This window comes from Fundulus heteroclitus, chromosome 20, assembly GCF_011125445.2.
Source record: "Fundulus heteroclitus isolate FHET01 chromosome 20, MU-UCD_Fhet_4.1, whole genome shotgun sequence".
NCBI lineage: Eukaryota > Metazoa > Chordata > Actinopteri > Cyprinodontiformes > Fundulidae > Fundulus > Fundulus heteroclitus.
This window is the reverse complement of record NC_046380.1, coordinates 36,862,883-36,889,230: the sequence shown is the minus strand read 5'-3', so window position 1 is coordinate 36,889,230 and position 26,348 is coordinate 36,862,883. Positions and strand designations below refer to the sequence as shown.

At 43.2% G+C, this 26,348-nt stretch overlaps 1 protein-coding gene across 5 annotated transcripts; it reads left to right on the top strand.

The window, feature by feature from the left end:
- The first annotated feature begins 1,660 nt into the window (after positions 1-1,660).
- LOC105926037 (transcription initiation factor TFIID subunit 4) lies at positions 1,661-18,110 on the top strand. 5 transcript variants are annotated; one of them, XM_036151969.1, is made up of 15 exons: positions 1,661-2,866; positions 3,129-3,262; positions 3,472-3,591; positions 4,467-4,556; positions 4,694-4,789; positions 5,152-5,241; positions 5,354-5,563; positions 7,173-7,302; positions 7,389-7,491; positions 9,084-9,256; positions 9,347-9,477; positions 9,570-9,698; positions 13,298-13,354; positions 13,445-13,567; positions 17,489-18,110. In XM_036151969.1, exons 1-15 carry the CDS (start codon positions 2,116-2,118, stop codon positions 17,651-17,653), a joined length of 2,502 nt encoding a protein of 833 aa, XP_036007862.1. In that variant the 5' UTR covers positions 1,661-2,115; the 3' UTR covers positions 17,654-18,110. The 5 variants fall into 5 exon arrangements, with proteins under 5 accessions (XP_036007862.1, XP_012717650.2, XP_012717648.2 ...); XM_012862196.3 differs by having other exon boundaries at positions 4,694-4,816; positions 9,087-9,256; positions 9,573-9,698; XM_012862194.3 differs by having other exon boundaries at positions 4,694-4,816; positions 9,087-9,256.
- Positions 18,111-26,348: the final 8,238 nt, after the last annotated feature.

Here is a 26,348-nt window from a genome sequence, read left to right as displayed (position 1 = left end):
CGTAACGTGAACGTGGACGTGGCGTCATTCCGAATTTAGCGTTGCAACTTCCGAGACAAACAACAGTGTATGCACAAAACGGTTACTGCACCGTCTTGATGTAGCTAATCACCATGCAGCACTAAAATGCTGGTGACATATTGTGTCTACTGAACAAGATTAGAACTAGACAATAGTTTTTGCCTACACAGAAAATATCTCAAGGTAAAAATAAACAAGTAAACGGAATCACTGCAGTTATGAGGCCAGGTTAGAAAGGTTTAATATTCTTAATTCAATATTATATGTGACACACAGCCGGTAACAACTTTTGTAAAAAAATTAAATAAAAATTGCAGCTTGGGTAAAACAAACATAAATGTATCAATTTGATGTATTTTTCTAATCAGATCCGGCCTTCTAACATCTGGACATCCGTGGCTGGAGCCCTTGACGTGTATGCTCCCTGATCCTATACGATGGACTATTATAATCAGGATTAACCCTTTAAAATGCTATTATAAGTTTGTTTTATGTTTAATTAAAACTCAACTAGATCAGTGTCTTTCACGGCACAATAGTGTACGGTCATATTCTAAGAGGCTTATCAGATTAAAATAAAATGTACCTCTGGGTATATTTTACACAATTAAAAAAGTATATATTTTGATAGGAAAATATTTTCAAAACCAGGTAATGATTTACTTTAGTTTAAAGTCTCTTATGTAAAGTTACATTTACAAAGTATCACTGCTGTTTCTTTTTTCTTTGCCTGCGCAGTGAGCCCAGTGGAGAAAAAGATGTGTTCTAGCTGTATTACCAGAATATTTAAGCTACTTCCTCATAATCATCAGATTTATTCTATTCAACTCATCACATTAAGAGGATGTGAAATATTCCCTTTATTCATTAAAAAAGAAACTGCCCAGTTCCAGTGGAACACCAAAAAAGGCAAGCGAAATAAAACACCTGATTTTCTCAGAGTATTGTACCCAAGCTACAATGAATAGTAGATTTCATTACGCTCAAAAATTAAATAAATAAAAAAATAAAAAATATTATTGAAAATGTCATAGTAAAATCAGTTATTTCCGGGCTCGGCTATAAGCCCACAAAAACTGGATCCCCTAAACACCCTTGTTACTGTTGAAAACGCAAAGAAGGGAGTCAGCATTAATGCTTAAACCCAAATAGATATAAATAAAATAATAATTTCCTGCTGCTTCGATAAAAGTGAGCACAGAGATGTTTAGCTGCAACACTCAGGACTTAACAGTCAATTTATTTTTTTTAAAGGGTGGGGCGTCTTTAAACGTCTCTGGTATAACCGAAACCTCATTTCGATGCAGCCATCTTGCCCGGTGCAGCCACAGTGAATAAACTCTGAAATTTGAGTATTAAGCTTGTCGCAAACCAAAGTCTTTATCCAACAAAGATCACAGGGTTCAATTCTGAAGAGAATTATTTGCAATTTAGGACCAACAACGCTTCCTAGTAAGAAAGATTCGATGAAAACAAATCGCTCCGGCGAGGTGTTGCACCCTCTTCTACTTCTTCTGGAATGACAGCTGAAGCCATTGGTACCGCCTTATACCAGACCGAGCAGCCAATCACAGCTCGGAGAGCTCCCCGGTCGGTGGACTTTTGGCTGTTGTGCGCAGGCGCACGTCAGTTAGTAAGTACCTCACTTTTCAGAAGCTCGCAGGAGTGCGAAGATGGCGGTTGGCCCCAGTCTGCTGGATGAACTCTTTTCACAGACCGGGCTGAATAAAACGATAGTTTGCCATCAACCACGGTCTGTACAGTCACAGCTGTCCTTGTCTAACAGCAACCATTTAGGTAGGCGCGAGGCAGCCATTAATTACATGGTTAAAGTTCCGGGACGGGGGGGTAGCTCGAGCTAATGTCCAGCTGGGACTTGGTCAAGACGGTTGCTAAAGCAGGTACGCTGTAACTACTAATGTTGTTTTCCTTATTTGTTCTCTGCGAACAAACGAGAAGTAAGCGCCGGAGTTGGCAGGGGGGGGAAGCAGCAGACGTGCAGTAGTCTACCCCATCACATTTGAGCGTGTGTTGCTCCCTGTTAAAACTAGTTGAAGTGCAGAGGAGGAGGGGGGGTCTCCCAATGTTTCAGCTATGGACGCATCGACGGCCAGCACCGACACCAAAACGGGACAAAAGCCGGGAAAACCACCTGTTGTCGGTGACGGTGTAAGTTTCCCCCTTAATTACCCGGGGAAAGTGGGCACGTACTCGGCGCAGACTTTTAATGGGAGCCAAACTATGAACGCTCACAATTCAGGAAGCGTTGCCCCTCTGGAGGGGGCGACGGCGACAAGTGTCACTGGTAACAACAGCAGCGGCAGCACGGTGATAGCAGCCGCGGCTCTAGGCACCGGAACAGCGCTGTCGTCAAAACGACCGAGCGGCTCCTCGTTGCCCCCCTCGTCAAACAGCGTCATTCAGACGCCACCCGTGAACGCAGACGGTGGTCCTGGCGCGAGCCAGGCAGCGGGACCCACCGTGACCCTTGTCAGGCCGCCTATGCGAACGGCGGGCTCGGGCACAACTTTGAACGGGAGCAATACCGCGAGCCCCGTCGTGGCGGCTAACGCAACAAACCAGACGGGCGCCGGTACGCAGAATCCGCCGGTGAACCACGGTCCGCCCGGCACCTGTGCGCCCCTCAGCGCAGGTCCGCACATCATTAAAGCAGAGCCACCCGCAGCCATCATCCCGCCAGCTCCGCAGCCTGCCGCCAGCCCCGGCTTCATCAACGCCCCCAGACCCCCTGGTGCGCCCGGGATGGCGCCCCAGATGCTGGCTCCGAGGCTCCCGCAGACCTCTCCGGGACAGCCCAGCGTGCACAACATCCAGCTTCCCCCCGGTGAGTGGGGCCCAAACTCATTTTGTGGCGGAGACAGTTAACTTACTGAGCATTTGTTGAAAATCTTGTTCATGTAAATTCCCTCCTTTTAATATAAAAGCGCAGCCCTGGTGTCTTAGTTGTAGAAAATGTCCTGCCTTAATGGATGAATTCAAACACACACACAAAAAAAACAACACCTTTTTAACTTTTTGTCATCACTCAGTGCTGTTGGTTGATTGTTTTTGTCGATCCAAGCTTGTTGCTTTCTGACTTGCTTCAGGTATGGTGCTTGTGCGCAGCGAGAGCGGGCAGCTGTTGATGATTCCTCAGCAGGCTCTGGCCCAGATGCAGGCACAGGCACAGGGAGGCATGGCCCCTCGGACAGCCATGCCGGCGAGCGTGTCTGCAGGCCAGGTAACTCTGGTTTTTAGGGAATCGGCCTGGTAGACTTCAGGAAACAGGCTGTAGGGTGGATTATTAATTATTGATATGTAAGTAAACTGGTAGAACAGTGTAGTTGCAAACCTGAAAACACTTGCTGTGAATTTTTTTTACATTACAGTGTTTTTTTTGTTATTGTTGTCTCACAATGGTGGTTATTTGATGTGTGTCCTTGTTTTTAGGCACCTGGGACCACAATTGTCAGCAGACAAGTATCTCAGAGCACCATCATCCGACCAGGCTGTCCGGCCCCGGCGTCCCTCGCTGCGACCACTGCTCTTCACAGACCTTCTATCCTGCCGGTGTGTAGATGTTAAACGTACCGTACGCTGCAAAAGCGTCCTCCTATGATGTTTGATTCACATTGTATGCCGACAAACCTCTCATTTGCAGTAAGGATGTAACATTTTCTTAATGTTTAATGCCATAAAAACAGCTAAAGTAATTATGCACTTTGTCCTTTTTAAATACCCTGCGATTGATGCACGCTTTTCAACATTTTCACTCACAAACTGCTACGTGGTTTGGTTTTTACCAGCGTTGCACATCCAGGGAGGGAATATTTTGCTCGTCTTTTCTTAGCACTGTGGCTCACGCTGCGTCTGTTTAGACGCAAAGAGCCTCTCCGAACATCGAGACCCCACTTTAGATTTTTATCTGGAAACGCGTTTATTATTTTCTTTCGACTTCACAATAAGGCGGTGCTTTGTGTTGGTATGTGGCGTGGAATCCTTTGAAAATGCGTACCGGTAATTAAAGATTGTGTAATGTGACAAAAGGTTCAGGCGACCTTACTTTTGCTGTATTTAATAAGGCATCAGACACTCGCTGAAGAAAACAAGTTCTTAACACGACTTATACAAAAATACATGTTTATGGTGCGTTTGATATTTACCCACTACGCCGCTCAGTAGAAATTATTGTTGCAATTAGCAGGTAATTCTGCTATGTGCACTGCATGGTTCGAAACTGCTGAAACTTATTCTGTAGGTCTGGTTTGCACCGTGAAGCCATTTACCTTCTGCGCTGCAGGTACATGTATTTCTAGTCGATTGGGCCGTCAAAGTTCTCAGGTTCTCGTCTATTGACTTGAAGTCTGTTTTGTTTCTGAAGACACGCCTCCATGTCATGTTTTGTTGTTGTTGTTTTTATTTATTTGTTTTTTGTCCCTTCCCAGACCTCCGTTGGGACCACAGTACCAGGAATGGCCCCTAGAACGTTTACTCCCACAGCGGGGACCACAGTTACCTCAGTAACCGTGAGCAAAGTAAGATGTGCTCACTTCTGCCCTTTGCTGCGTACAGGAGGTCATGACACACTATTGCATTGGTTTTTCTTTAAAATGTGACTAGCTTTTTTTTTTTTTTTTTTTCTTTAAACGTTGATGGTCTCTGTTTGCGACAGGAGACGATGGAGAATGTAAAGAAATGCAAGAACTTCCTGTCTACACTGATCAAGCTGGCATCCAGTGGGAAACAGTCCACAGAGACTGCAGCCACTGTGAGTAACCTGGTCAAAGAGCTGCTGGTGAGTCTGCTTCACAGTGAGGACACGCTTTTAACTTTAGATCTAAGATGTAAAGTTTTCTATAATTTACCGAGACACTGATGAAAAATGTAAATCCATGTAAATAACACACACACACATATATATATATATATATATATATATATATATATATATATATATATATATATATATATATATATATATATATATATATATATATATATATATATATATATAATATATATATATATATAATATATATATATATATATCTATATATATATATATATATAGCTATATCTAATATATATATTTAATTTATTATTTATATATGTTTTATTTTTTTTTTCCAGGAAGGCACACTGGAGGCTGAAGAATTCACCAGCAGACTGTACAAAGAGCTAAATTCATCCCCCCAACCATACCTTGTGCCTTTTCTCAAGGTGTGAACCCCTGTGCACTGCATACAGCTTGAAACCTTTAGCTTTCAGCCAGCAGCACACTTTAGGGTTGGATGTGCCTGAAATCGTTTCTCATCTTGTATTCATTTTGCAGAGAAGCCTCCCAGCCTTGAGGCAGCTCACCCCAGACTCAGCCGCTTTCATCCAGCAGAGTCAGCTTCCTCAGCCAGCCTCCGTTGCCGTCTCCTCCGCCTCTGCCACCTCCACCACAGTGGTTCTGGCCAGCCCGGCTCCCCGTCTCACTGCTCCAGGCAGCAGGCCCCAACTTCAGCCAACAGTTACCCAAGGACACACAACGTCACTGGTAACGATGCGGAGTCGCCTTTCTGCAATGTTTCAGTTGTTCCAGCTAAATATTGTTAAGATTCTGGGAAATTCAGACAAATATCTTCACTAATAAGTCAAAGTCATAGTAATATCTTGTTAACAACTAATTTAATTCATAAGTTTTAGAAGTGTTCAGTGCTAACGCTTGGGTAAGGTAATTTGTGAATGTATATAGGGACGTGACTACGATAGCTGCATTTCCACTGTGCGCTCCTAAACCTTTTTTCCTCAGAACCAAATATCCTGGAACCTTCTGCTTAGTCCTGGCTGTCAGCCTTGAATCTGTGGGGTAAAAAAGGGCTGTTTATGTTATTACATGTCAGCTGCATGAACATTACTAACACGTCTGATTAGGGCCAGACAATAATTCAATAACAATATATATCCACCGTTAGGCGTTTGTTGCGATAGGAAAAAAGGGTGAATAAAAAGTCCAGTAGAATAAATTTTTTTATTTCTTTTTGCATTCTAGCCTGTCATATTACAGTCGTTACAGCCTCCCAGCCAATCACAAACGCAGACCCAGGACGCTCTGTCACCAAGCTCCGCCCCCTTCAAAGAGTTCAGAGAGCATGCTTTGTTAAAAACTTGCAGTTTTGGTAAAAAGTTGGTTGAATTAAAGGGTTGATTTTGAATTCAGTGTTCCTGAGTTCTTTATCTACAAATAGGTTGTTAAGCAACATCATAAAATGGACAGGGTTTAGAATTTTTCTGATAATGATCGATATCGATCAACATGATTTTCTATTTTATCGCCAATCTTTTTTTCTACATCGTCCATGTTTAGCCCCCCTATCAGCACAAAATTCAACCCTTGATTCAGGGTAAATGTAAGTGTACTACCTCCCTGTGCTGGCAATCACACCGTGGTGCTTGCAGCAGAAACTACATATAAAAGAAAAAAGGGCAAAGAAAACTACCCTGTCTGTGTCAAATTAAAATAAATTTAAACTTCAAGCAGAAAAGAAGGATGCCAAAGGGCCCGATTAATTTAACCAAGGCTTTTTATGATATTTGAATATTTTGCACCATCTAAATATAGACAAATATTAAATTCAGTCTCCATATTTGCCGTTGGTGCACAGAACAGTTTTGGGCAACAGTGATGCAACAGTTATTTAACACTATTTGCATCTTCACAAACACGATGCATGTAAAGTTCCTTAATAAATATAACTTGAGCTCGTGCTTGTCTTTAACTGTTGGACCTGAATGAAACGGGTTTATCCTGAAGCTGTTTTTTGTCCATCATCTTGATTAAAGCGGAGTTAAACATGCCGAGCAAAACGCAGGGAGCGAGGATAGTTTTGTTATTTAATGGAGAGTAAGAAGGTGCACTGCTGAGAAAGAAAGAAGTGCCTTCGAATTACAAGACAATACGAAGTGAATGAATATGAACGAAATGCAGCACAATAAAATGGCGTTTTTTTCCCCCCTCCAGATTATTAGTAAAATGGTTTTGAAATGAAAAATTCAATTTAAGTAGTTGTCCTTCAGTACCTTTTATTTGGTATGCGTTGTATGGAAACAATCCCTGCGATTTGATCTGGTTGCGATTTCTGAGTATTGAACCTTTTGCTCCTCAGGTTCTTCAGCCTCAGCAGCAAAGAGCAATTTTGAGACCTCAGGTAACTTTACCCGCCGCCACGGGCCTGATGGCTCTGCGGAATCAAGCCCCGGGTCGCATCGTGGTGGGACAACATCAGCTGCAACCAGGTGCGACGTCATCCTCACAACCCCGTTGTCTGTCTGTACGTGTTTGTCCGGGTTTTATTCTGACGTTTTTCTTCTGCTTCTGGCAGTTCCACTGAGACCTGAGGGGACACTCGTTTCTAAACCAGTCTCCGCTGTCGCCTTGACGCAGGCACAGAAGAATAAGCTAAAAGAGGCGGGGGGCAACTTCAAGTAAGATTCCTAACCTCCTTTTGTGAAAGTATTCACACTGGTAACATTTTCAAAATTTGTCACATTAGCAGCGCAAATTAGTATTTGGGATGTTATGTGACCAAGACAAAGTTTGGTTCTAAACAGGAAAAACTCAGACAATCGGCTGATTTGCTGCTCCCTTCTTCAGGCACAATAATAAAAAAAAAAAAAGTTTTGTCTCAACACAAACGTTGTTTTAGTTTTGTTGTACAAGTTTAAAAGCGCTCTTACATAAAATTTGCTATGTGTTACTACAACACTGTAGAAATACTTCCCACTGCAGTTAAAGCTACAGGCCATTTTTTTGGGTACTGGGCTCGACACCCTAGAGGCGACGTCGCTCCTCATCCTTTCATTTCCTCTGGGACCTGTGATGAGGCGACAGTCGCCTGTCCGTCTCCAGCCAAGCCATTAGCCACATTCCTCCTTGTGAATTTTCGAGCTCGTACACGTAGACGTGCACACGCTGGCTCGCGACTCGACGCTGTCAATTCTCTTCTTACGCTTCATCCTTGTCTGTCACAGACTGCTTTGAAAATGTCAAAGTCCCTCCAGTTTTATAACCAGTAACATTTCTGGGAGATAAACGACCAGAGTGCGTGATTTTGAAAAGCTGCTGTCGCGTCCCGTGTGTTGGGTTTCACCGCGGTGGCCATGACGGCCATCTGTCGCCGTCGTCAGCCGCTCCCCGTGTGTCGAGCCCATTAGTCCCAGCAGCTGTACTCATCTAGGGACCGAAACGTTGGTCCGTCTTCATTGCACAATAGTTCACTCAATGAGATTGGATGCCACAGACGGCCTAGGATTTAGGTCTGGACTTTGATTTATGGTTTTGCTGCTGGATGTGCACGCATGTTTAGGGCTGTTGTCCTGCTGGAAGAGGAAGCTCCGCCTCAGTCTCTGTTCTTTTTGAAGCCTTTAACAGCTTTTCTTCCATGATTGCTTTGTGTTTTGCTCCATTCCTGTTATCAATTCTGACCAGTTTCCCCTGTCCCCGCTTCAGAAAAGCATTCCCCCAGCATGATGCTGCCACCACCGTGTTTTACCATGGGGATGGTGTGTTCAGGGTGATGTGTGGTGTTGGGCGTTCCTCCCACCACCCCTCCATAGAGATCAGATCCATGCGCCGCAGGACTAAAGTTGTCCCATATTGACTCCTCTAGTTACCCAGAAAGTCTTAGCTGGAGCATTAGATTTTATTTCAGGATGTCAGAGGTAAAGGGCCTGAATTTAAACAAAAGTCAAATTCAGTATATAATGTAATTATTTATAAATGTCCTTCTGTTTCCAGATGATTGTTGGTCTGTCACATTAAATCCACATAAAACACTTAGTTTGAGGTCGGGACATGATAAAATGTGGAACGTTTCATAAAGTATGACTAGTTTTGCAAAGCATTGTTAATTTGCGTGGAGAGATGAACGAAAACGGTTTTCAGAAAAAGTAAGTCTGCGTTTCTGCTGTCAGATACCGTAATTAGCTCAGAAGAACTGAAGACTTCAGTCCGGCCCGCTGTCCGCCACTGACTATCAGTGTAACCGCGGCTCTTGTCCTTTCTGCCCCCCTGTCAGCAGAGATGACGACGACATCAACGACGTGGCCTCCATGGCGGGAGTAAACCTGTCAGAGGAGAGCGCCAACATCCTCGCCACTAACTCTGGACTCGTGGGCGCCGTGACGCATTCCTGTAAGGACGAGGCTTTTCTCTCCTGCGCCGCGCTGCAGAGGAGAGCGCTGGAGATAGGTGAGACTCCGTCCCTGCGTCCAAAAAAAAAAGGACCCGGCCTCTGCTCCGACTCTCTCTCACCACCGCCGCCTCTCGTCTCTGCTGCAGGCGCGAGGCACGGCGTGACGGAGCTGGGCGCGGAGGTGGTGAATTACATCTCCCATGCCACGCAGCAGCGACTTCTCAACTTACTTGAAAAGGTCTCCCTAGTAGCCCAGCAGAAGAACGTCAACTTCAAGGTTTGTTCACCAAGTGCGCCGGATTTCTTAAAGGCTCATATTTAACGTGTATCCTTCTGAACGTACTGTCTGGGGTGGAAACGGTCCGTTAGCAGGAGGATGACGGCTACGAGCAGAGCAGCGACGTTCGAGCCCAGCTGAGGTTCTTCGAGCAGCTCGACCAGTTGGAGAAACAGCGGAAAGAAGAGCAGGAGAGGGAGATCCTGCTGAAGGCAGCTAAGGTGCGCCGCCGTGGCTCCAGCCGCTCACTCTCCATTCAGCGCACACAGGATGTGTTTTATGCTGCCCGTTACTTTTTTTTTTTGTGTTGAACATAAACGACCGACTTTGACGGCTGTCGCGCCCACATCTGGAGTTTAGTCACTCGCCGGCTTTTCAGTTCATTTGGGCGTTCTGTGCCATTTGAGCCGAGGTCGGCGTGAATCGATTTTTGCCTCGGTGTCGGGGAGCCCGCAGCCAGCAAGCGTCCCAAATGACGCGTGATTCATCAAATGGTGTTTGGGTTGAATTTCTAACCGCAGATTTAACCACATGGCATTAAGTAGATAATGATTCATAGAGTTTAGTTTGTTGAGGCTCGGAGATAAATAGCGTTGCTTTAAAAACGCGTCTCGTGCCTTTTTTAAAAGCTGCCAGCTTTATACAGTCATCTTAAGAAAATGAATCCTTTGTGTTTTTAAAGCTTAAATTTCAAGACGCTAGACTGTTATTAAGATGAGAAAGTAATACGTCCCAGTAGAATAAAATATCATCGAACGGTTAATTTATTTGAGTCGTTCAGTTTAAAAAGTGAAACTCCTACTCCTTAGATTCATTATACGAACAGTAATGTGTTTCAAGTGTTTAATTTCCGTTCATTTTGATTATTGTGGCTTACAGCTAAAGACACATCTGTTCTTATAGTCGGCCAAGTACGCTCATGTACTGTAGAGTATATGAGCTTAAAGTTATTCATTCCCCTGGCAGCAGGCCAGCTCACAGCCTTCTCTGGATGGTCTTAGACGGGCCACGGCATTCAGTAACCAGCAGAAAACGTGTTATTTACTATTTAAAGAGACAATTAGTCTTCTCCTTCACTCCTCTTCCCTTCTTCCACTACTATCTGCTTCATACTTTGGTTTTAAATTATATTTCTACTGTAGAAACCAAATAGTGGTGCACATCCTAAAAGTTATTAAATCCATGGTTATATATGATAATATCAATAAAAATGGGAAGCTATTATGTACTCAAAAAAAATAATAATGAAAGGAACACTTTGAAAACACATCAGATCTTAACCCGTATTTCCACATCCTCCGCTCCGTTCCAGACGCCTCCATGAGTCCATGAAAAACAAACCTACTACATCATACAAACTAATCATCTAAAACACTTTGCATTGTCTCTGTACTGAATTGTGCTATATAAATAAATTTGCCTTGCCTTGCATCCGCGGTTACTCCATCTGCTCCCGCTTCAAAGTTTCATGGAGCCCAAGGAGAGCATGTGCGTCATCGCAAGCAGAATGCAAATCTATTTGGAGGAGATTACCACGTTTCAAAATAAATGTTGAGACAAATTTCCTTCCTTATTTGTATCCGATATTTGCACAAAACGGTTACGTTTATTGTGAATATCTACATTTTTTTAAATATAATTTGTGGTTAATTATCTCTATTTAAACCATTTAACTTTGACAGACCGGAGGTTGTTGACGTTCCTTTTTCTGATTTGCGATTGGTGGTGGCCTAGTGGTTAGAGCATTGCGCTTGTGTCCCGGAGGTTCTGGGTTCAACTCCCTCAGACTGCCACTCTGGGTCCCTGAGCAAGACCCTTAACCCCAGATTGCTCCCTGGGCGCTGCACAGTGGCAGCCCACTGCTCCCCAGGGGCATGGGTTAAAATGCAGAGAACTAATTTCATTGTAATGTATGTTGCAATGACAATAAACACGATTATTATAAAATTATTATTATTATTATTATGATTGCAATTGTAGAGCTTGACCCGGCCAGAGCCCAACAGACCAGAACAGGGCAGAAAATTAGACTTGTTCTGTAGTTTGACGGTGACGTTTGGAGTAGTTACAGAAAATGTGGAAGCGTTCTCATGAATTAACACAACAACGTAGTTTCTCCGTCCCTCAGACGTGAACGGAGCGGAGCGATTACAGAGGATGTGGAATCTGGGGGTTAGTTGGAAAATAAATCCTCCTGGATATCCATTCTGATATGGAATAGGTAAGGTGTCAGGAACAGAAGGAAGCAACATCATTTGTTGAAAATGAAAAGGATCGACCCACGGAGGGCTTTACCCAAAGTCGCAGAGAAAGTGAAAGAAAAACTGGAGCACTTTGAAACTTTGCCCTGCTCGCTTCACCACGCCATCAAACAGGAGGAACGTTAATCCTCTTGCTGGTTCTTCTTGTCTGTAACACTATATATATATATATATATATATATATATATATATATATATATATATATATATATATATATATATATATATATATATATATATATATATATATATATATATATATATATATATATATATATATATATATATATATATATATATAAAAGCCATTTCTGATTTTCTTCCATTTCTATTTTCTGGGCGAGTCACAGTGCTGTATCTAATGTGGAAAGCTGAACAACAGCGCCGGCGTCCGGCGTCGATGTGTCCATCACATCTTCAGCAGTAGATGACGGTCTCTCCCAGCGGTACTTCGTCTAGGACACCCCCTACAGGCGCTCCATCGCCACTGCAGAGCGCCTGTCCATCTGTCTTCAGGCAGTAAAACAATCTGTGCTCAATAGAAATGTACCTTTAATTTTGAGGGGGAAACAGCTTCTGCTCCTTCACCACACGTCACCAGATCCAGTCCCTGATTGGTTAATGTGACGCAAATTGACATAAGACTTCAGGTTGTTGACCTTGCGCAAAATTTCCCATCGCTCTAGTCGTGCGTCCATCACGCCTATTTGCACTTTGGTTTCGCTCTATTCGTCCAGTTCGCGCCATTCACTTCACTCGAAACTCGTCATCCGCGTCGCTGACCGTTAATTAGCTCCTGATCGTGGCTTTAGATACGGATAAAATGCGACTCACTCGCTGCGTTCGCCTTGTTCACGTTCGTTGGTAAGGAGACCTACATTTAATGGCAGTCAGGGTGTCATCGTTTATCCTGTACAGGCCTCCCCAGACCAACACTGACCCAGCACCAAACCCATCGTGCTGAACCGTGTTGCAGGCAGTGTGAGGTTCACTGCAGCTCCTCCAGACCCCGTCATGTCTGTCACATGAGCTCAGAGGGAACCTGCTCTCGTTTGTTGTCAGAGAACGTACCTGTGGAGGCCATTTCTGATTTTCTTCCAGAAACCTTAAACATTTGGCAAGCAAACTGTGGCCTGTCGAGGCTGGGTTAGATGTTTTATGTAGTGAAAGTCTTCAAAAGATTTCTGGAAACGATGGCAACATTATTTAACATTATTTTCTAGTGTGAATAGACCTTCTCAGTGTTGAACCATGCACTTCAAACTGTGTAGACACGACCTTATCATGCTTTTCAATCGGATGGGCTGAAACTATTTATTCTTATCTTTCCTCTTTGGCTTTGTACTATTTAATTGACATTACTTGTCTACTAATTATCTTGATTTGTCTAAAATGAAGGGATTCTTATTTTTTTTTTAATAAAAAAAAAAGTTTTCTTTTTGGCTTAGTTTAGTTTCGGCTTAGAATAAGTAGTGTTTGCATTCTTTATGTCTTGCTGTACTGTATTCCACACAGAGTGAACATCAGATAAATTACAGTTCCTCGTGTTTGCCTTTCAGTCTCGAGCTCGGCAGGAGGATCCAGAGCAGCTGCGTCTGAAACAGAAGGCAAAAGAGGTACGAGGAGAGGATGAGCGCAGTCCGCGGGTCTCTCCATCACATTTGCGCTCTGGCTGAGTCCCTCTCTGGTATGTGCGTGTTGTCCAGATGCAGCAGCAGGAGCTGGCTCAGATGAGACAGAGGGAGGCCAACCTGACCGCTTTGGCAGCCATTGGCCCCAGGAAAAAAAGGAAGAACCTGGACTCTCCATCCTCATCTGCTTCTGCTGAGGTAACAAAGACGGCCGTAATTAATGTTTGGACGGGTCGAGCCGCTGCACCTGCCGCAGCCGTGGCCAGATCCATTGTTTCTGGGTCATCTTTCTGTTCCGCTGTAGACTTTTGTCCATCCGTCTTCCATCCGTAGCATAAAACCAGCAGAGGATTAGTCTGATAATATTCTGTAAATACATTTTCTTAATCATTTCACAGAGATGATTAAGAGACGTTAGAGACAGGGGAGCTTGTGCCCATAGTTTTACACACAGCGTCTCTCTTTTTTTTCAATACTACCACAAACTTTACTCTTTTATTTATATTGTGTGTGATAAATGAACAAAAAGTAACATGATTGATGCATGGTTTTCAGCGTTGTCCATATCTACAATCTGAAGTGTGAGGTGTGTGTGTGTGTATATTCATACTTTGTAAAACCAGGTTTCCCTGCAGTAGCAGCTCCAAGAGCTCTGCAGAAGATCTCTCTTCTAGTGTTTTACATCTGGACACATATTTCTGCCAATTCCTCTACTCAGTGTGGGGTCTTACAACAGATTCTCAATTGGACACAGGGTTGGACTTTGACTGGACCTAAACCATTTTAGAGGACTTGTAGGTCGGGGTGGATGTTTAGGGCTTTTGTCCTGCTGGAACTTCTGCCCCAGTCACACGGCGGTCTCCAACTCCAGTCATGGAGTCCTTTAACTTCTAGATGCGTCTCTGCTTCAACACACCTGACTCCACTATGAGCTCATTGGCAGAGCTCTGCAGCGCTTGATTGTGCGCTGGTGAGGTAGTTTAGCCATCCGATTCAGGTGTGGAGGATAATGGAAGCATCTAAACGTTGCTGGCTTGAGTCAAACTACACACATGACCTTTAATAGGCTTTGTCTTGTCCTCCTCCAAACAGTCTTTTACCCTAATTATGGATCTCTGTAGCTCCTCCAGAGTTACCATGGGGCATCTTAGTGCTTCTCTGATTAATACTCTGCTTGCCCAGTCAGTCATTTTAGGTGAACAACCAGGCTTTGATACATTTTCAGCTGTACCAAATGCTTTTATGTTCGGACGATGGATTTAAACATTTTATATTACCCTTTCCTCTCTGATCCGTCTGCTGTGTTGCTCAGTCTGCATGATGTAGCTTGTTCTCTGATGCTTTTACAGAAATCACACATATTGGACTCTAATCACCAATTAGGTGACATCAGAAGGCAATTGCTTATTGTGGATTTTATGCAGGGGTATCATACTAAAAGGGACTAAATACACAGAGCACACTTTTATTAAATAAACTTGAAAACAGTCTATTATTTCCCTTACCATTTAAAAGTATGGCCAATTTTTTGTTGGTCTTTCACATAAAATACGTTGAAATTTATAGATATAATGTGATAAAATGTGATGAGGGTACAAATACTTCTGCAATGGACTGTGCAGTATTTTATATGAATGTATCTTTTCACAGCGTGAATGAAAAGGTACTTTGTGTCGACGGGTATAATTGTTAGCAGAAAGAGTCAGGCCTGCTTCCTGGTGACTGTATTAGTGATAGAAGGCTGGATTTGTCACCAGCGGCTCTCAGTCAAGCACGCGATGCCTAGAAACGTGCAGAGCGACGCTTCTGATTAGGTCGAGCAGAACTGCAACTGTCAGCTGACTCCTGTAAGCACCGATCACATTAAAACAAGTCGGACTCACATTCATCCAGTGAAATCACACATTCATCTCAGAATTTCACCCTTGATTCTCCTTTCTGTTGTGAAGGAAAACTTCATCATACACAGGGCTAGATCTTAGAGGAAAAAAAGGATTTAGATAAAATGGAAATCATATTGATCGATATCAATAATGATAAAAAAAATTCAAAACATGTATTTTAGGTGCAGCCCTGGCCATTTTATGCTGTTGCTTAATGGCCAATTTTTAAACAAAGTGCTCTGAATTCAACCAGCTTTTTTACCAAAACTGTAAGTCTTAAAAAAAAGAAAGGCGGAAAAAGAAGATGTGCTGTCTGCTCTCTTTGAAGCTTGGTGACAGATCGTTCCTGGGTCTGTTTGTGATTGGTTGGGAGGATGTAATGATTAGCATTAACCCACATGAAAGGCTAGAATGCAAAAGGAAGAAAAACTGCTCCTCTATTGAACTTTTTATTCACCCTTTTGTTCTTTTTTTTTTTTTTAACCACACGTCTATCAATTGATTTATATATTATTTAATTATCGTCCTGCCTTCGTCATACATTATTTCGGTGAAGCTTTTGCTTGGCCTTTCAGATTTCCCACTGCTTTAGTGCAGATTAGTGCTAAACCATGCCACACTTGGAAAGGTGTCACATTTTTAAAAGTGCAAAATATTCACGTTGACTTCTCACCCGATACCGAAAAGGCATTTAAGCGTAGCTTTTTATTCTGCTACCTGCTGTCTTGCTTCTATGTGTGCCAATATCATTACTCATTTTGGTTGCGCTAACCACAGACTTTATGAACTCCCCTGCTCGTCTCTGATCGGTGTAATCTGCTCGTCTTTGGACCGTGGGTGGAATCTGGAGGAGGAGCGTGTTCAGAAGAACATGCAGGCTCTAACCCAAGGAAAGCCCCGGCCATATGCTGCTTTCTGTGCAACCACGCATCTTGCTCTATGACGCTCAATAGGATTCGTTTACTGCAAAATATGAAGGACTATTAATAAAGGCGCACACATGGACATGCATCAATCTACAGTGCCTTGCAAATGCATTTTTTCTGCTTTAATGTTTTCTTATTTTGTCACTTTACGAAACTTGAGGGCACTGGTGGGGTTTTATGCGATAGACCAACACCAGTGGTGCAAAATTGGAAAATGAAAGAAAAATTATAATGATTTGATTGTAAAATTGTGGTTAAAAATCTATAAAGTATGGAATGGGGCCGTAAATAAAATCCAGTGCAACCAACTACCTTTAGATGTCGCCTAATTAGTAAATCCAGTCCCACTGTGCGTAATTTAATCTCAGCATGAATCCAGCTGTTCTGTGAAGGCCTCAGAGGAGCCTTAGAGAACATTAGTGACCAAACAGCATCATGAAGGCCACGGTGCACAGCAGACGGGTCTCGGACAAAGTTGTGGAGAGGTTTTAAAGTAGGGTTGGGTTATAAAACAATTTCCCAAGCTTTGAAAATGTCATGTTCAAAGGGGAAATGGACACTAAATGGCAAAGCTGTAAACCCACCGAGACCTGGCCGTCCAACCGGGCTGACATCCAGGTTAGGAGATCATTGATCCGGGAAGCAGCAACGAGGTCAGCGGTTAGTCTGGAGAAGCTGCAGAGATCTGCAGGTCAGGTGGGAAAACCTGTCAACTGCAGTCCACAGATATCTCCATGTAGGAAGAGTGGCAAGCAGATAGCCATTGCTCAAAGAAAAACAAGTCATGTTTGCAGTTATCCAGAAGTTATTTGGGGGGGGAGGGGGGGACACAGTAAACAGGTCATGGAAGGGGCTCTGATTATATGAGACAACTTTTTGGTCTACAGGGAAACTGCTAATCCAGAACGTCACCCTGGACAAACATTTTGGTGGCAGCGTCACTCATCTCTTCAGGGCAATCATGGAAGGAAATCTAAGATTTGTTAGAGACTGCAAAAAACAAACAAACATGAGGCTGGGCGGGAGGTTTATTTTGCTGCAGGTAAACATGGTGGCATGGTTTAGATCAAAGCATGTGGTCGAGTCTTTCGCGAAAAGACTTTCAGCTGCAGTGAAAGATGGCTGCTATCAGATAGGATGGACTCAGAGGGGTCTGAACACGTTCCCGCCACACTTTTCAGAAGCAAAAATCACACATCCTTCTTCCTTCCACTGCAGAGTTTTACTTGACAAAATGTGGTTGATGTGTGTTTCCGCGCAGCCGGTTTGCTCACCGTCTCCTTCTGCCTCACCTTTTCCACGTCCTCCAGGGATCCGGAACGGGCTCCTCTCTGCCCGGCGCCGCTGGTCCATCGGGCTCCAGACCCACGCGGCAGCGCATCACACGCGTCAATCTCAGGGACCTGCTGTTCTGCCTGGAGAATGAGAGATTCACCAGTCACTCTCATTTCCTCTACAAGGGCTTTCTCAAATAGGCTTGATGTTGGGGAGAGAGAGAGAGAGGAGAAAAGAGAGCAACGTACGTGGAGAGACCAGACGCTCCCACTGGAAAGGACTTTTTTTTTTTTTTTTTTTTTTTAGGTAAAAAGGAGGAGATAAAGGCTCTTTAAATCCACCTGCTATTATAAAATACAATCGTAGCCATACTGGAAGGCCTCTCTACCTCCCTCCTCTTCTCCTTTCAGCGCAGTCATCGACTAATGCCCCTTTATTCACCCCGCAAAACCTCTTTTTCAAGATGGTGCAACAATGAATCCCGTTGTATGAAGAAGTTCTTATTTTGTGTGAACAAAATATATAATGTACACTTGTGCACTGTATGATAGTTTGGTTGGTTTTCTGAATAGTTGTATGCAATTTAGGCTTTAAAACTATGGAAATCCCTTGTTTTATTAGACATTAGTTTTATTGTTGATTTTTTTTTTTTTTTTTTTTTCCATAAAGCTGTTGATTTAGTTTGAACTTCAAACTGTGTAACCTGCTGAGTTGCCTTCCTAACGATGGATAAGCCATACCCTTCTCACACAGTTAACCCTGCTGTAAGACATGAAGTCATCTCCTTTACCTGGCTGCATATTTAATATTGTCATATTTATTTACTAAAAATCACTTTTTAAATTGATGTTTAGCTATTTATTTATTACTTGACGCTGCAAGAGTGTCGTTGTGCTTAAAGCTGAAAGGAAATGCATTTTATTTACAATAAGATATCTCTGAAATGACCTTTTTTAGATTTCAGTGGCTTAGAGGCGGATTGTTCTTTATTTTGATCTATCCTTTAAAATGGATTTAAATATACTTGTTTCTAAAACTAGTTGTTTTTTTACAAGGTTTTTAACCTCTGTTGCTGTACCAAACTAGCGTCTACATAAAACTCTATTTTTGTAGCCTCCCTTAACACATTTTTACTCCTCGGGTAGTGACTGACAGCGTTAATGTCCTGTTGTTTGGTGTGCCACTGGACAGCCCTTTAGGTCTTGATTGTGTCTGACCTAAGAAACTAGAGTTTCTTTCTGTATATTTGTAAATGTTTCAGCTAAAGTTTTACATGCGGTTTTATAAAGAATTGAAAATTTACGCATCCAGAATCCAGAAAATTGAAATTTCTCTATTGAAAAGTTTGAATAAATAATGATTTTACATATTTCAGTTCTCCTGTTCATGTTTCAGTGGTGTGTTTAAGATGCGTCTTGGTGGTGTTTTTTCCCCCTCCACCACCAGGGGGCAGCATTTAAACGTGTGCTGTTGGTTTCTGCAGGGCTTTTAAGGCTTTGTACATAAAGGAACTGAATTCAAGAGTTTCTGCCTGTTCACACATACTTTGACCTAAACCCCTAACATCTGTAAAGCCACCTGCAGCACCCGCTACGTGTCCCCCGAGTCCCTGAAGCACAGCCCAATCACTGCTCGGAGTGAAATCGCACACGCAGCCTGCTAGCAGTCTGTCCCACTCTTTGTTGAGTCGTCTTGTTTAAGTCTGTCCCCATTATCAGGCCCAGCACAGTGCACTGGCAACAGCTGTCACATCAGCTGCTAACATTCGCCATGATAAACCATTTGCTGGAAATGATTAGGCCCATTCTTCCGCTGGGAAAGCAGCCTGATGGTTTAATGATTGGGAGCAGCTTCTATTTTGCGTGTGTATGTGTGTGTGTGTGTGTGTGTGTGTGTGTGTGTGTGTGTGTGTGTTTGTCCGTAAAAAGGAACGCCACACAGCTCGCAAATGGATTCGCACCCCTTTGTCTTCTCACGTGTTGTCGCGTTACCACAGGCCTTGCCTGTACAGCCTGTTACTGGGATTTGGTTTTGATGGACCAAAACAAAGAGCTTCATTGTGAAATGGAAGGGAAACGATTCAGGGTGTTTTCTTTATTTTTATTTTAGATTAAAAGTGTGATAAGTGTGCTGTACAACTGTGCTCAGCCCGCTTGAGTGGACCGCTTCTATTTCTGCGATTAAGGTTGCAAGCTGTATTGATGTGCATCTGCCAGCTTTGCGTGTCTGAAAGCCTCGATTTTTTTCCAAGTTTTTCCACAGATCCGAGATCGCGGATTTAGATCTGGACTTTGACTGGACCGCTCTGACACATGAATGCACTTTAATCCATCAACCATCTGACGGGTTTGTCTTCGAGGAGTGATGTTAATTTTATTTTGACAGACCGAAGCAGAAGTGCTTGAATGTCAAGTGGAAGGACAAGGAATGCTCCTCTGTCCATCTTTCCATCAGCTCTGGCCGTTCCTCCTTGCTTAGAAAAAGCATTCCCACAGTACGCCACAGCCACCTTTCACTGCAGGGATGCTGTGTTCAGGTGAGGCTTGTGTTTCAGTGTGTGTGTGAGGTCAAATTAGAATAATGTCCCATACGGCCACTCATATTAAAGCATGGTGTTTTGCCTGTAGGTCCAAATGTGTCAAATTCTCTCCTAACTAGACCATTTTCTTGCACGTATCTGCTGCGTTGCTACTATCAGGAGAATTAATAGTTTTCTCTCTGCTGGCTTTATTCTTTCTGCTCTTCCATAAAGGCTGAGCTGTGGATCTCTGCTGATTAATGCAGACGGTCATGTTCATGTTAGCTCTCACAGTTGTGCCACTCTTTTTTTTCCATTTTCAGATGGACTGAGCAATGCTCAGAGATGGTCAAACCTTGGGATAGGATTTTAAGACCCATAAACTTCCCCAAAACTTTCTCCTGAGCAGTCTAGTCGTGTTTCTCGGTCTCCGTGACGCTGTTTGAAGACAAATACATGGAACCCTTTTCAGATTTAAAAAAAATAATATAAAAATAAAACATCTTCCAATTCACAATGAATAAAACTCGCCTCGAAATTATAAAACAGTATGGGAGGAAAGTTCAAGGGGAAGGCATTCTTTTATGCCCGGCACTGGACTCGGAGCTGTCAGAGGAGATGCAACTTTTCTCTCAAGTAAGTATATCCAAAAGCCACTAGATGGCAATATTTAATTCCCTTTTTATAAGGTTGATCTGTTGCTGACGGGATCTTTCTTTTAAACATTAGGTTATAAAAACATTCACTTATATTTTCCACTACTCATTAAGCAGCCGGTCTGCTTGGTCCCCCCCATTTCATCCATCTATGTTTTAAATTATAATAATAAAGGAACCCCGCTCCTGGAAGCTAAACCGGGCTGTCTCGGTTGTGGGAGCATCCTCGTTGAGGTCCGTCAGCCTCTCATGGCGTCTCTGTTCGATGGCAGCAGGGACTCAGGTAAGGCCCCGGCCCTTGTTTCTCAGCCCAATCCAATATTTTTCCTTGTAATCCTCCCTTCTACTCCTCAGCCCTACTGCTCTTTCCGAGTTAAGTCCACATAAGCTCCCACTTGAGTGCCAGAGGCAGAGCAGCGCCAGGGATGGTGCGGTTGCCTAGCGACGCCTCAGTCGCTGCACCTGAGGGTGTTGGGTAAACACCGCGAGGCTGCCAGAGGGAAGAGGAGACGAGTGACATCACCGTTCCCCCCCCCCCCCCCGTCTCCGTGACATTTATCACAAAAGGCTTTTATTAACGTCTTACACCCAGTGTCGCTGTTTCTGCGTTCACCCCAGGGTGAGATCCTTAATGAGCCTCATGCAAGTTCAGACGCGCGCGCTCATCCCCGCTTCTCAGCTGTCACTTTTGTCAGATTCCGAGATGGGATTTGACTGATATGGTGGTTCTTCTCAGCAGGGCGTTCTCGCTGCACTTCCATGATAATTTTCTAATCTAAAACAATCTTCTTTTTTTTTTTTTTTTTTTTTTTTACTCTTCCAGAGAAGCTCATTGCAGTTTGTACTTTAACTCTGATTATAGCAAGATCCCCATAGCTTTATTAATACTAAAAATTCACATCAGATTTTCTTGCGATTTTTATCGTTGCACCCTGAGAATTAAAAATTCCATTTGCGGTGCCATTGTATTCATGCTGTGAGACTAATGCATTGGTGGTGGGTAAATTGTTTTAGCTCTTTCAACACCTCCTTGCATAATGTTGATTAAGCGGAGGGCTTATGAATAAAACCCTGCTTGAACGGACTGGGGTGGGGGTGGGGGGGTATGATTGAGGTGAACTGATGTGGCACAATGCGATTCAGTCGGTGCACTTTGTCTTCCATTAGGATGCACAAATCCAGCAGCCTGGAACCGCTTTTATTCGTAAAATGAAATTGAATGGAATCGTTCGGAGCCACCCAACAGGAATTAAACCCTGAAATGTAAAACGCAGCAACAGTTCATTAGCTCCCGCGTCCTCTCGACTCCATCTCTTGTCCGCGTCTGGCCTCTGTCCCATCCGGGTTAATGTTGACTTCAGGACTCTTTTGTTATGAGGCTGACCGGAGCACGCCGCTTTTGCCCGGAGATGCTATAATAAGGCCGGTGTTTATGACCGGCTGCTGAAATGGGTTTGTAAGCGCCGCTGAACCTGTGAGGTATTGATACAGGGGGTTAATAGCCTGTTGGCCCCTTTAATGGAGCTGAATCAGGCCAAGCAGCACGCAGTGTCGGCCCAAAGGACGAGAACGTCTCCTCTTACAAAGTCCTCTGCTGGACGACGCAGGTCAGACACCAAAATGTGTTGTTGCGCCGAGCAAACGAAACTCATTACGCTCTGCAGCTTGCCTTGCTCATGATTCCTGCCTAAAACATTACACGTGCAGTGGCTTGTAAAAGCATTCCTGTCCCCGAACCCTTTCATTGTTTTATTACCTTACAGCAGCGCGCCTTAGTTTGATTTCATGTAATCGGTCAACATAGCACAACATAGGTGCGTAACGGTGGAGGGAAAATGACGCGTGGTTTTCAGAACTCTTTTCACACACAAATCTGCAAACTGTTGCAGCTTTTTTTGCACCTCTGCCCCGTCTTTACCAACGTTGCGCATCCCAGCAACACTATGCTTCCATCACAATGTGTGCACCATCACAGGGATGGTGCACACGGAGGGATGTGCGGTGTTAGCGTTCTTCCTCACACAGGATTTTGCATATTGAAAGAAAAATGTCGCATTTTACAAAAACTAGAGTTACTAGAGGCCCGTTTACGCTACACTTTTTTAACCGAGCCGAGCCGAGACCAGTCTGAGCTTGGATCTGAGCTTGGATCAGTTAACCAAGCTGAGACGACCGTTTACACACCACACTATCCCGGTTCCTTGGTTGCTCCTCGCCTCCTATTGACGATCTGCGGTACTACCGCTGTCTGGGATTGAAGGCGGAAGCAGCAAAACAAAACGGCGGCGCCCGTAACATTCAGGATGTTATGGTTAGACAGAGTCGGCTTTTGGGACGTGGATAAGACAAACGAACGTCTAATAAGGATTTACAGACGCCGGAAACAACAGCAGACGCTGAGGTTTATCACACTGCTAAGCAGAATCATCACTGGAAATCGTGTGGCACGGTAAGGAAGCTAGTATTATTATGAATGTCTAAAATTTGTCTGAATGGAGTGTGAATCGGGACGTGCAGCCAGACACGGCGGAAAACCCGCTGACAGTCAGCTGACTGTAAGGGGATGACGCGGTCTGCTCATGCGCTCTTTATCAGAAAACCGGGATAAAAAAAAACAGTCCGAGACCTGCTCAGGAACTGGTCTGCAGTTAGCGCGGTCCGGTTATGTTTAGCGCGGTCCAGTTCAGTCTGCTGACCATTTACACACAAGAGTTATCTCGGTTACCGAGCTCAGACTGGTCTCGGCTCGGTTAAAAAAGTGTAGTGTAAACGGGCCTTAGGAGGGCTAAAGCTATCCGAGCTGACCCAAACTATCCTCTTTACCTTAATTACGGGCTGCCTCCATTCACTGGCAGATGCATGATAATAAAGTGCAATACAAAAGTGCAGAAATGTTCATTTCTCCTTGTTAGATTCAGTCTCATTGATGATTTGATCCGATAGACCCAGATACATTGTAGTAGCCCGGGTCTCCACTCTGGCTGGGTCATGTGTGTTATGGTTATTTTTGTATTTCAGAATCAGAATCAGCTTTATTTGCCATGTTTGTGAACACATATGAGGAATATGACTCTGGACTGTACAATGGTCACTATGAGCTTACTTATACAGCAGTACAATAACAGTAATACAGTCCAACTCAATCTGCTGTATAGATTATATTTCCTGCAGTATAGAATATTTCTGTCAATCATGTTTGTATTGTGCATTTGTTCTTTGCTGGCTACAAGACGAATTGCCCCTTGTAGATAATAAGGTTTGTCTTGACAAAATAAAGTTTGATCTTAGTCTAATCTGCCCGGAGCACCGTCTTCCACTTTTGCTTTGTGTCTTACATGGTTTATGGCAGAAATTCGTATTGTTTTTTTCATACGGTTGATTTGTTCTTAGCGATCTCCCATAAAGGCCAGATTCTGGGGGATACGCAACGAAAAGCTATTTTGACAACAGATTCTTCTCCTTGAACTCTGGATCTCAACAGATCCCCCAGGTTACCATGGGCCTCTTGGCTGCTTCTTTAATTATTCCTCTGCTTGCCTGGACTTTCTGTTTTGGTGGACCGGTCAGATAAAATCCCAATAAAGCTCCAGGAATTTAGTGTTTGGTAAAAGTTCAAAGGGTGTGAATGCCTTTAGAAGTCCCTGGTTGCCCCTCATCTTGTCTGAATGTAACATCTTTGCCGTCTAAATTTTCCCTTTTACTCAGATTTGACTGTTGTTCTTTCTGGAATCACGATAACAGATGGAAAAGGTGAATGGAGGAGAATGGAAGCTCAATTGTTCCTTGAACACCACTAGGGAGCCTTTAATCTGCAAAGAAATCGCTTCCTACCATTAAATGTAAACGTGTAGGTGTTGTCGCGCAGGGAGAGTCGTTAAGCTGTGGCTGATTTAACGGATTAAATGGCAGTTCCTTAACAAAAATTAGAGGGCAACATGCATGTCTTTGGAGTGTCGAGAGAATCCAAAGTAACCAGGAAAACTCCACAAATGCAAATAGAGAACATGCAAACCCTATACAGGCAGGCTTGGACTTAAGATCTTTTATATTTGGAAGCAACAGCACTGACAATAGTGACACTGTGCAATCTGCGTATTTCCTCTAAAAAAAAAAAACATTGCTGTGAAATAGAAGAGGATTCTACCAGAAAGTGTTCTAGAGTGTCACTAAATATGCTCTAAAATATGTTTCAAGTAAAAATCTCATTCAGTTTCATTCAGTTATGACACATAAACCAGTAAATAGTTCTGATATTACAATGAGAGCCATTGATCCATTTCAGATAGAATGAAAACACCCTACAAGATGTCTGTGTGCGACCAAATGGTCACATATCCATTCCTTCTCTACACTCCTTTATTCCTGTTCAGGGTTGCAGGGGTGATGGTGCATCTCTCCAACATTCTTCTGGAAAGAGGCAGGATAGAAACCGGTTAGAAGGAGAAACCCAAATTAACCCAATATGCTTGTTTTGGATTGGTGGAGAACTTGTCAAAACCCACATACATACCGCAAACTCCACACAGATTAGTCCTAAGAGAGAACCTCCGTATTGTGCAGCGAAAGCGCTAACTACTCAGCTGGGATGTTCCTACAAATGGTTTCCGTCGTGAAAGTTCAATCTCAGAGCTCTGTATGGCATGTAAACACACAATGAAATTCTCATGCTTTACTCACTTTGGCAGATTAGTCCAAAATCCCCATGAAAGTACAATTGAGCCCAAAATTGACAGAAGTAATGGTGCATATCGACAGTTCAGTGTACTGATGCTGTTGTTTGTTGGATGACAGATTATGAATAGTAAAATGCGTTAAGAACCAGATCTACAGAAATAATCTAGGATGATTTATAAACGGCTGAATTGTATTACCCATGTCACATCCACACTGACCACATTTGGACAAGAGCCTGGAGCTGAAACCTGCTCAGGACAAAGCCGCAACTCTCTACATCCAGTCTTTTTAAGTCTAAGATTTGTATGTTTTTTTTTTTCATCCAAAAGAACCAGCAATAGAGAATTTTCCAATGACTTTCTAATGATTTATGAATAAGACGTGGACTATTTTATGAAGAAAGATGGTGCAAAGTCTACCAGAGAGACGTTTTGGTGCCAGTGGCTAGTGACCGTCAGTGGGTTTATACTTAAAGGCGTTTTTTGATTTGTTTCATGTTGCAGACATAGTGGCTACATGCATCTTTAATGCCAAAACAGTGTGCGAAAAAGTCTATTTCAAATCAACTATTTAATTATGTATAACTCACTGACGTGTATTGAGCCAGGGGCTTTGCTTTATAAAGGATTACCTCTGCACAATAAACTACTGCTGTTGTAAAAGTCTGCGCTGCAAGGTTGATTAAAGTCCAATTTGTTCAAAAAGTGACTTTGGTGAGAATTCTAAGAGGTTGTGCAAGTCAGGATGGTTTATTAAATGCTTGTCAATCAGCAATAATGAGCTATTGATAATTATTTAATTTTCCTATTTTTTAATCAAAACACATCACAAATGTTGAGAAAGGTTTAAAAATACTGACGTCCAACTAGGCTTCTATCTTGTAGCAACTTTAACGCATTTTGTCAAGATTTTCTGTTGCGGACCAACAAGAAGTAGCATCTGGCATCAAAGGGGAAGCAGATGGTTGCATTGTTTTCAAAGTAGAATGTTTCTGCAGCTCTTTTCATCGGTCAGTACAACAGCTAAAAGCCTTTGGGGGTCTCTCTC